At 40.3% G+C, this 10062-nt stretch overlaps 1 protein-coding gene across 1 annotated transcript; it reads left to right on the top strand.

Annotated features, from left to right (window-relative positions):
- Positions 1–4797: 4797 nt before the first annotated feature.
- Positions 4798–5772, top strand: OR2B11 (olfactory receptor family 2 subfamily B member 11). Its single transcript, NM_001389898.1, has one exon. The coding sequence runs from the start codon at positions 4798–4800 to the stop codon at positions 5770–5772; it is 975 nt and encodes a 324-aa protein (NP_001376827.1).
- The last annotated feature ends 4290 nt before the right edge of the window (positions 5773–10062 follow it).

Below are 10062 nucleotides of genomic sequence, written 5' to 3'. Positions count from 1 at the left end.
GTTGCCACAAACTTTCAACTTGTAAAAAATATAATAAATGAAAAGGCCAATAAAGTGAACCTCAATAAAACAAGCTATATGCATAATTCAAAAAGATATATATACACACCCACTGAAGCATTATTTGCAATAGTCAAGATATGGAACCAAGCTAAATGACCCATCATTCATCAATGAATGAGTGGATAAAGAAAATGTGGTATATATACACATGAAATACTACAGGACGATAAAAAAATAAAATCTTGCTATTTGTGACAACATTGATGGGCCTTGAGGGCATTATGCTAAGTGAACTAAGTTAGAGAAACAAAAATACCATATGATTGATTGTACTTATATGTGAACTACTAGGGAAAAAAAAAAGCTCATAGACACAGAAAACAGACTGGCAATTGGCAGAGGTGGGAAGATGGACAAAATGGACTAACAGGGACAAAAGGTATGAACTTTCACTTATAAATTAAATAGGTAATGGAGATGTAATATACATCATGGTAACTATAATTAATAATACTGCTGCTAAGTCACTTCAGTCATGTCTGACTCTGTGCGACCCCATAGACAGCAGCCCACCAGGCTCCCCCGTCCCTGGGATTCTCCAGGCAAGAACACTGGGGTGGGTTGCCATTTCCTTCTCCAATGGATGAAAGTGAAAATTGAAAGTGAAGTCACTCAGTTGTGTCCGACTCTTAGCGACCCCATGGACTACAGCCCACCAGGCCCTCTGTCCATGGGATTTTCCAGGCAAGAGTACTGGAGTGGGGTGCCATTGCCTTCTATTATTGCCTTAATAGTAGTGTATTGTATATTTGAAAGTTGCTAAGGGAGTAAATTGTAAGTGTTCTCATAACAAGAAAAAATTGTAATTATATGAAAACAGAATGTCAAATAGAATTACTATGGTAATAATTTTCCAATATATATGAGAATCATTATATTGTACACCTGAAACTAATATAGTGTTATATGTCCATTAGACCTTAATTTAAAAAATTAAAAGGCAAAGTGCTAGAGAGAATAATGATTAAGATCATAGCTTTCAGTATTGATTATCTCTTGCTGCTACATAAATAATCTAAGGTAAACGAGTTATCTTCCCCAAGTCAGTCTGCTTAGCAGTAAAACAGGAGTGAAAACATCTGCCTTACTGGATTGTTAAAGCCCTAAAGCCACCTCATGCGAAGAGTTGACTCATTGGAAAAGACTCTGATTCTGAAAGGGATTGGGTGCAGGAGGAAAAGGGGACGACAGAGGATGAGACGGCTGGATGGCATCACCGACTCGATGGACGTGAGTTTGAGTGAACTCCGGGAGTTGGTGATGGACAAGGAGGCCTGGCGTGCTGCAATTCATGGAGGTCGCAAAGAATCGGACACGACTGAGCGACTGAACTGAACTGAACTGAAGATAATCATATAAAAGTGAAAGCGAAAGGAAAGTGAAGTTGCTCAGTCGTGTCCGACTCTTTGCAACCTCATGGGCTGTAGCCTACCACGCTTCTGCGTCCATGGGATTTTTCCAGGCAAGAGTACTGGAGTGGGTTGCCATTCCTTCTCCAGGGGATCTTCCCAGCCCAGGGATCGGACCTGGGTCTCCTGCATTGTAGGCAGACGCTTTACCATCTGAGCCACCACGGAAGTCAATCATGTAAAGCTGTTATTAAAGAATCTCACTCACACTGAGTGCTTACTCAAATAAGATAAAAAATAAAGCCAAGCCAAATCTGAAAAAAGAATAATTTGTATTTATTATTACAATAGCCTGTATCTATTTTTCTTTCTTCCTCCATACCTTTAGGATTCCTTGGTGGCTCAGACAGTAAAGAGTCTGCCTGCAATGTGGGAGACCCAGGTTTGATCCCTGGGTCAGAAAGTTCTCATGGAGAAGGAAATGGCAACCCACCCAGTAATCTTGCCTGAAATATCACATGGATGGAGGAGCCTGGTGGATTACAGTCCATAGGGTTGCAAAGAGTCAGACACAACTAAGTGACTTCACTACCCCCATACTTTTATCTTTTTTCAATATCCCTGCAACGGTTCCCTTTCTTGTATATTTTAGGTTCTGAGAGGAAACCTTAGAATCAGAAATTAGGAAAGGAAAGCGACATGATCACTTTTCATTTTAAAAAGGGAGAAAACCCTACTTTGCCCTGCTGCAACTCATGTATCAAAATCTGAGTGCTGATTTCCCATTAGAGATAAAATAATGAAATTCAGTAAGAACTATCCTAGAAGTACTTTTGATAGAATGGGTGGGGGGTGGGGGAGAGATGCAGCAACTGGATGTTCCACAAGAATATAGGAAATATTATAATATAGCTTTGAAAAAGCAGAGGAAGAAAGGTAATTTGCATTTATTTATCCATTTCAACCCCAGAGTTTGAATTCTTTTCAAATGTATTAGAGTTCTTTAGAATGTAAGACTGTGGGGGTGGGAGGAAATATGCTTATTACCTCATCTAGACTGAAGAGCAATGGCACCCCACTCCAGTACTCTTGCCTGGAAAATCCCATGGACAGAGGTGCCTGGTGGGCTGCAGTTCATGGGGTCGCTGAGAGTCAGACATGACTGAGCAACTTCACTTTCACTTTTCATTTTCATGCATTGGAGAAGGAAATGGCAACCCACTCCAGTGTTCTTGCCTGGAGAATCCCAGGGATGGAGCCTGGTGGGCTGCCATCTATGGGGTCGCACAGAGTTGGACACAACTGAAGTCACTTAGCAGCAGCAGCATACTGAAGAGATCTCTATGAATTTTAGATTTTATGTATAAAACCAAACATGCAGATATAGAGAATGAACATGGGGTCGGGGGGAAGGGAGGGTGGGATAAATTGGAAAAATAGGATTGACACACATATATATATATTACAGTACCATGTGTAAAATAAATAGCTAGAGAGAAGCTGCTGTATACACAGGGAGCTCAACTTGGTGCTCTGTAATGACCTAGAGGGATGGTGGGGAGTGGGGAGGGAAGCTCAAGAGGGAGAGGATATATGTATACATATAGTTTATCCACTTCGTTGTACAACAGAAATTAAAACAACATCGTAAAGCAATTATATTCCAATTTAAAATACAATATAATTGTATTTTAATGCCAGTTGTATAATTGGCATTAAAAATACCAATTTTTAATAAAATTGGAGAAGGGGCAACAGAGGATGAGATGGTTGGATGACATCGCCGACTCAATGGACACGGGTTTGGGTGGATTCCAGGAGTTGGTGATGGACAGGGAGGCCTGGCATGCTGCGGTTCATGGGATCGCAAAGAGTCGGACATGACTGAGCAACCAAACTGAATTTGGTATAAATAATTTTAAAATGAATACTTCATAGGTTACCTGCACACAGGACTCAATTCCCTTTCAATAGTTTCATGGATTATATCATCTCCACCAAGAACTTGAGGGTGTACAGTCCTATGGGGAGTTCAGGAGTTTGGAAATTGACGCAGCTCAGTAGTAAGACCCCTTGAATCAGCAAATAGCAACCCAGTTGCTTTCTGACAGCAATGGAATCAGTTGTGTCTTTCAACTCCGAGAGGAAACAGCTCCTTGGCAAAGAAGTTGTAGAGGGAATTCAAATGTCATTCAAACTGTCTGTTTTCTCTAGAGGCAATTGGATCTTTCAGTAGAAAACTTGAGGTGCTATGTTTCTTCCACTGACCAACACTTTTCCCCGTTTGCTCAGAATTCTACGTTCCGGGGTCTCATTTGTTGACATGACTGAGTCAAAGGTGGGCGCGACTTAACTCCTCCACTCAGAAGATGTTGGACTGTGCTTTCTATTTACTGACAAATTGAATAATCGTGCTGCACATGTATGAACTGTCATGGGGGGAGAGACCAGCATGGTACAGAGGGTCAGGGAGGCAATATAAGCCTTAGGAGGTAAGTAGGATGTGTTCTTATCAAGAAACCCCTTATCTGTTTACAAAGCCCTTATTCTTATTTTATACCACCTTTAAGCTCCCTCCCACTACCACCTCCAAAAGGCAAAACAAGAATGCCTGAGAAAATGACCAATGCCTTGTTAATGACTATGTAGAGAGAATTCAAACCTTCTGATAGTGATGGGAGCTATGGCAGACTTAGACCAAACTGGAAGAAAATTGCTTTCACAAACCTAATGTCCCTTTATCACCCTCAAGACTCTGTAGTTGAAGCAGGTACTTTCTCCACACATTACAGATGCAGAAATTAAGTTTCAGAAAAATTAAATGGCATAGTCAAGGTCAAAGACTAGGAAGGAGAGCAAGACATATATGTAACTCTTCTAATTCATGGTTCTGATTTCCCCAATATTTCAGTGTCCCTACAGAGATAAGGCTTCCCTGATTGCTCAGCTTGTAAAGAATCCTCCTGCAATGCAGGTGACCCCAGTTTGATTCCTGGGTCAAGAAGATCCGCTGGAGAAGGAATAGACTACTTATTCCAGTGTTCTTGGGTTTCCCTGATAGCTCAGCTGGTAAAGAATCTGCCTGCAATGCGGGAGACCTGAGTTTGATCCCTGGGTTGAGAAGATCCCCTGGAGAAGGGAATGACTACCCACTCAAATATTCTTGCCTGGAAATTTTCATGGACTACATTTCATGGGTCCCGAAGAGTTGGATACGACTGAGTGACTTTCATTTTCACTTTCAAAGAGGTAAGGAAAATCAGATAGGTGGAACTTGTGAAAGCAAGAGCAAGCACAGGAATGAGAAAGACATTTTTCATTTATTTATTTATTTATTTTACGCCAACTTTCTCGATTCATCCCAGGTGCTGGAAAGTGCCTCAGCATGAGAAGTGACAACCAAAGCATTTGGGGGGATCCCCTTAAGGACTTCATCCTTCTGGGTGTTTCTGACAGGCCATGGCTGGAACTCCCTCTCTTTGTGGTCCTCCTAGTGTCCTATGTGCTGGCCATGTTGGGGAACATTTCCATCATCTTGGTGTCCCGCCTGGATCCCCAGCTCCACAGCCCCATGTACATCTTCCTTAGCCACCTCTCCTTCCTGGACCTCTGCTATACCACCACCACTGTTCCTCAGATGCTGGTCAACATGGGCAGCTCCAGCAAGACCATCAGCTACAGTGGATGCACAGTACAGTATGCAATTTTCCACTGGTTGGGATGCACTGAGTGCATCATTTTGGCAGCCATGGCCCTGGACCGCTACGTGGCCATTTGCGAGCCCCTCCGATATACCATTATCATGCACCGCCCTTTATGCCAGCAGCTAGTGGCTGTGGCCTGGCTCAGTGGCTTTGGCAACTCCCTCGTTCAAGTGGTCCTGACAGTGCAGTTGCCTTTCTGTGGGCGACAGGTGTTAAATAACTTCTTCTGTGAAGTGCCAGCCATGATCAAGCTATCATGTACTGACACAGCCGTGAATGACACCACACTGGCGGTGCTGGTGGCCTTCTTTGTGCTGGTCCCCCTGGCTCTCATCCTTCTCTCCTATGGCTTCATTGTCCGTGCAGTGTTCAGAATTCAGTCCTCCAAGGGTCGGCACAAAGCCTTTGGGACCTGTTCTTCCCACGTGGTGGTGGTCTCCCTCTTCTACCTACCTGCCATCTACATGTACCTGCAACCTCCTTCCAGCTACTCCCAAGAGCAGGGCAAATTTATCTCCCTCTTCTATTCCATTATCACCCCCACCCTCAATCCCTTCATCTATACCCTAAGGAACAAGGATGTGAAGGGTGCTTTGAGAAGACTTCTGGCAAGGATCTGGAGGTTCTGCATAAGGTACAGACCTGAGATGTGGTAGTTTCCATTAGTTAGAGAAAACTAGGCAGGTGTATTGTGTGCTTAGAGTACTTTTCATTAAGGAGTCAATAATGAAACAGTGTACTTGTTTTTGAGAGAGCCCAAAATTCGCTACCCAAAGTATCTCACTTCCTATGTTCTCACAGTATCTAAAGTCCCACCTTTCCCAGGGATCTTTAATTCTAAGAGGCCATAATTAGGAACCGTTTAAACAGAATTGATGAAAAGATGCTTGCTCCTTGGAATAAAAGCTATGACCAACTAAGAGCATATTAAAAAGCAGAGACATTACTTTGCCAAGGTCTGTCTAGTCAAGGCTATTGTTTTTCCAGTAGTCATGTATGGATGTGAGAGTTGGACTATAAAGAAAGCTGAGTGCTGAAGAATTGATGCTTTTGAACTGTGGTGTTGGAGAAGACTTGAGAGTCCCAGGGTCTGCAAGGAGATCCAACCAGTCCATCCTAAAGGAAATCAGTCCTGAATATTCACTGGAAGGGCTGATGTTGAATCTAAAATTCCTATATTTTGGCCATCTGATGCGAAGAACTGACTCATTTGAAAAGACCCTGATGCTGGAAAAGATTGAATGCAGGAGGAGAAGGGGGCGACAGATGATAAGATGGTTGGATGGCATCACTGACTCAGCGGACATTAATTTGAATAAACTCCAAGAGGTGGTGATGGACAGGGAGGCCTGACATGCTTCGTCCATGGGGTCACAAAGAGTCGGACACGACTGAGCGACTAAACTGAACTGAACTGAATTGATGTCCAGTAAGTGTCAAATTATTTAGCTTCTAATTTCCTGATCTTTTCCCCTTTTCATGTTTCTGTTTTTCTTCTGCTTCTCCCATTTTGTCTCTTTCTAAACTTTCTTCCTTTTCGCATTACTTTTAAGCATAAATAAGGTGAAACTAAGCAATCTTATACTACTTATAAGAAATTTATGCTCTTCTTCATATATTTAAATCTTCATAAATTATATGTGCTTTTGAAAAAATTCCAAAACTGAAGTAGATTACTTTCTTATTCCTGTCTTAGGTGGTGCTTTTTTCAAGTTAAAGTTTTTTTCTATAGAAAGTTTTTTCCACCATTTACTGAGAACTAGTACAAGCATATGTATTGTGAGTATATAAAACTCTATAGTGGTTCTATGAGTACAAAAACAAAAAAAAAAAATGGCATAATCTCTTTTCCAAAAAAGGGAGTGCATTCTAATTGAGAACACAGGATATAAATACAATCCTAATTAATGACAATAAAAACTTTAAATAACAAGTTCAAGTTTATTGCAATAGCTAGTATTTGTAGCAGACTTCCAAAATGTAAGTACTACATTAAGTGCATTTACACAGACCATCTTGTTTAATCTGCAAATAACTTTATAGTATAATCACTGTTATGATTCTTCATTATCATAAAATAAATTAATTATTAGAGAGGTTGCAATAGCTTGGCCAATGTCCTTCCAGTAAATGAAAGAACTGAGACCAGAACTAAACCAGAACCGTGTGGGCCACTTCTCTTAGTAGTAAAACAGATGATAATGTTAGAACTTTATATTTGTATTTTGTTTTTTCCTGTTCTAGATTTCTTTAAATTTAATTCATTCATTTTTATCCCCCTGCCATGCATATGCCAAATATGCAAGCATAAGAAATAGTGTATAATAATAGTAATATAAATAATGTATAAAAATTAAGAAAAAGCAAAATTGAAGAAGTCCTTCTACAGTAAGGACAAAAAAAGGAATATGAATCAGAAAGCTAAAGCATTTGATTTAAGAGGAGTGAAAAAGTGAAAAAATCATGACTATTCCTGGTACCAAGACGACGAAGGACTTTTCCCCCCTGGGCGACCATATAGCAGCCACTGGGTAGTAGCAAACATACATAATGATGCATGAGAGCTTACTCCTCTCATTTTTCCTGATGACACAGATCCAATTCAACAAAGCAGTGTGACCTGGAAGAAAGTCAGTCCACACATACAGCTATGAAATGAACTGACCTAATTCTAGAACACATGGAGAGTATTAAGTTTCTCAAAAGACATGCTAGATTAAAGATGATCTCAAGGTCTTTTCTATCCTGCAATGAGAAGTGGAGACTAATTTTCTTTTTAAATGAGGACTGACCTTAGTGACTTGATTGACCATTTGAATGAACTTATGGTTGCTGGGGGAAAGGTAGGGGAGGAAGGATAATTAGGGAATTTGGGATGGACACGTACACACTGCTATATTTAAAATGGATAACCAATAAAGACATAATGTATAGCACAGGGAACTCTGTTCAGTGTTATGTGACAGCCTGGATGGGAGGCGAGTTTGGGGCAGAATGGATACATGTATATGTTTGGCTGAGTCCCTTTCTTGTTCAGGCCTGAAACTATCACAACATTGTTAACTGACTATACAGAATACAAAATAAAGATTTTTTAAAAATAAATAAATAAAGATAGGGTTGTAAGAAAAACCTGGCAGCTTCCAGATAATAATATTCCTTCTGGGTCCCTAAAATCCCTAGGTAAGAAGTCCAGCTATCCTAAGACATCCTTGCTAGGGAAACTGCAGGTAAATTCTACTATACAAAATGAACGAGGCTTCCAGCCAGCTGTGCCACACCTGAGTGGAACCATCCTAGACCTCCCCACTAGTTGAAGACCTTCTAGTGACCTTGGTAGACATAACATGGAGCAGATGAGTCTCCCTCCCAGCTGAGCTCTGCTCAAATTCCTAACCCACAAAATGGTGAGACAGAGAAGCCTGGGGGGCTACAGTCCATAGGATTGCAAAGAATTGGACACAACAGAAGTGACTTAGCAATAAAATAGTTGTCACTCTAGTAATAATAGTTGGAGAAGGCAATGGCAACCCACTCCAGTACTCTTGCCTGGAGAATCCCAGGGATGGTGGAGCCTGGTGGGCTGCCATCTATGGGGTTGCACAGAGTTGGGCACGACTGAAGCAACTTAGCAGCAGCAGCAGTTGTTACTCTAAGCCACTAAATTTCACTCTGGGTGGGACAGCAGAGGGCAGTGGCAGGCAGCCATAGATAACTAGAATACTAGGAACCCCTAGACTATTCAATATTAGTTATATAAAGCCACAGGTAAACATGGTGAATTTTCCAGAAGCATCAATGTTATGCAACATTTTAGGGGAAAATATTTAAATAACTCAACTAATAAATAAATTAAAACATGTTTATATTACAATCAACTGACATGATAGATATAAAAATATAGGTAAATTTTTATAATGAAACACAAGACTCCAAATATTTTATATGCTCTTGGTGCTCTGCTTTGTTTTACAGTAAACTTCTTGAAATTCACTTTCCTCTGCCTTTGTAACTACTTTGTAGAAAAATGAGAAAAACTTAAGAAAAGGAAATAATAGAATGTGTGTGTTCTTCATGTACTCTTTCAAAAATATCATTTTTCCCAAGAAAGATTTGGAAATATATTGGTTTGTACTGTGAATATAGAGAGACTCTCTGAGAGGTTCTTGGAAGTAGTTATATGTTGCCAATTAAGAGCAAAGCCATGGTCTTCAATGGTCACATCTTGGATACTTTACTCAAAATGACTCAATGCCTAACTTGGTGTCTCAAGGTGTCTACCCTAAGTAGACACCCTCTTGAAGTGAACATGAAAGTCAGCAGAATATCAAAATCTTCCTCAAGAAAGCTTGGCAATATATATTCTAAAATTTCACTGCCACCTATAGAGGGTCAGCCTTTGATCGATAAAGGTTTTTCACACACTAAATATGGGGTTTGCAAAATATTCAGGTAGTTGTTAGCCATATTACCTTGTGGCAGAATCATTAATTATTGAGATTTGTATAGAAAAAAAAGAATGATATTAACTCTAGGGTTTCCATGGCACTTATTTCTTTTTTATTTTTGTTTATTTTTATTGGATTATAGTTGATTTACAATGTCGTGTTAGTTTCTGCTGCACAGCTCAGTGAATCATTTTTAGACGGTTTTCCCATCTAGGCCACTACATAGTTTTGAGTAGTTTCCTGCACTACCCAGTAGGTATATCTATTTTATATGTAATAGTCTGTATATGACAATCCCGATCTGCCCATTTATTCCTTCCTCCCTTACCCTCTGGTAACCATAAAATTATTTTCTACATCTGTAACTCTCTGTTTTGTAAATAAGTTCATTTGTATCATTTTTTAGATTCCAGATATAAGTGATATCATACGCTATTTCTCCTTCTCTGTCTGATTTACTTCACTCACTATGACAACCTCTAGGTCCATCCATGGTGC

The sequence above is a fragment of the Bos taurus genome, chromosome 7, assembly GCF_002263795.3.
Source record: "Bos taurus isolate L1 Dominette 01449 registration number 42190680 breed Hereford chromosome 7, ARS-UCD2.0, whole genome shotgun sequence".
In the NCBI taxonomy this organism is placed as follows: domain Eukaryota; kingdom Metazoa; phylum Chordata; class Mammalia; order Artiodactyla; family Bovidae; genus Bos; species Bos taurus.
Note: the sequence above shows the minus strand (reverse complement) of the source record. Positions and strands in the feature narration are given on the sequence as shown.

Coding starts and splice junctions, on each gene's coding strand:
- OR2B11 (NM_001389898.1), top strand. CDS start 4,798: ATGAGAAGTGACAACCAAAGCATTTGGGGGGATCCCCTTAAGGACTTC.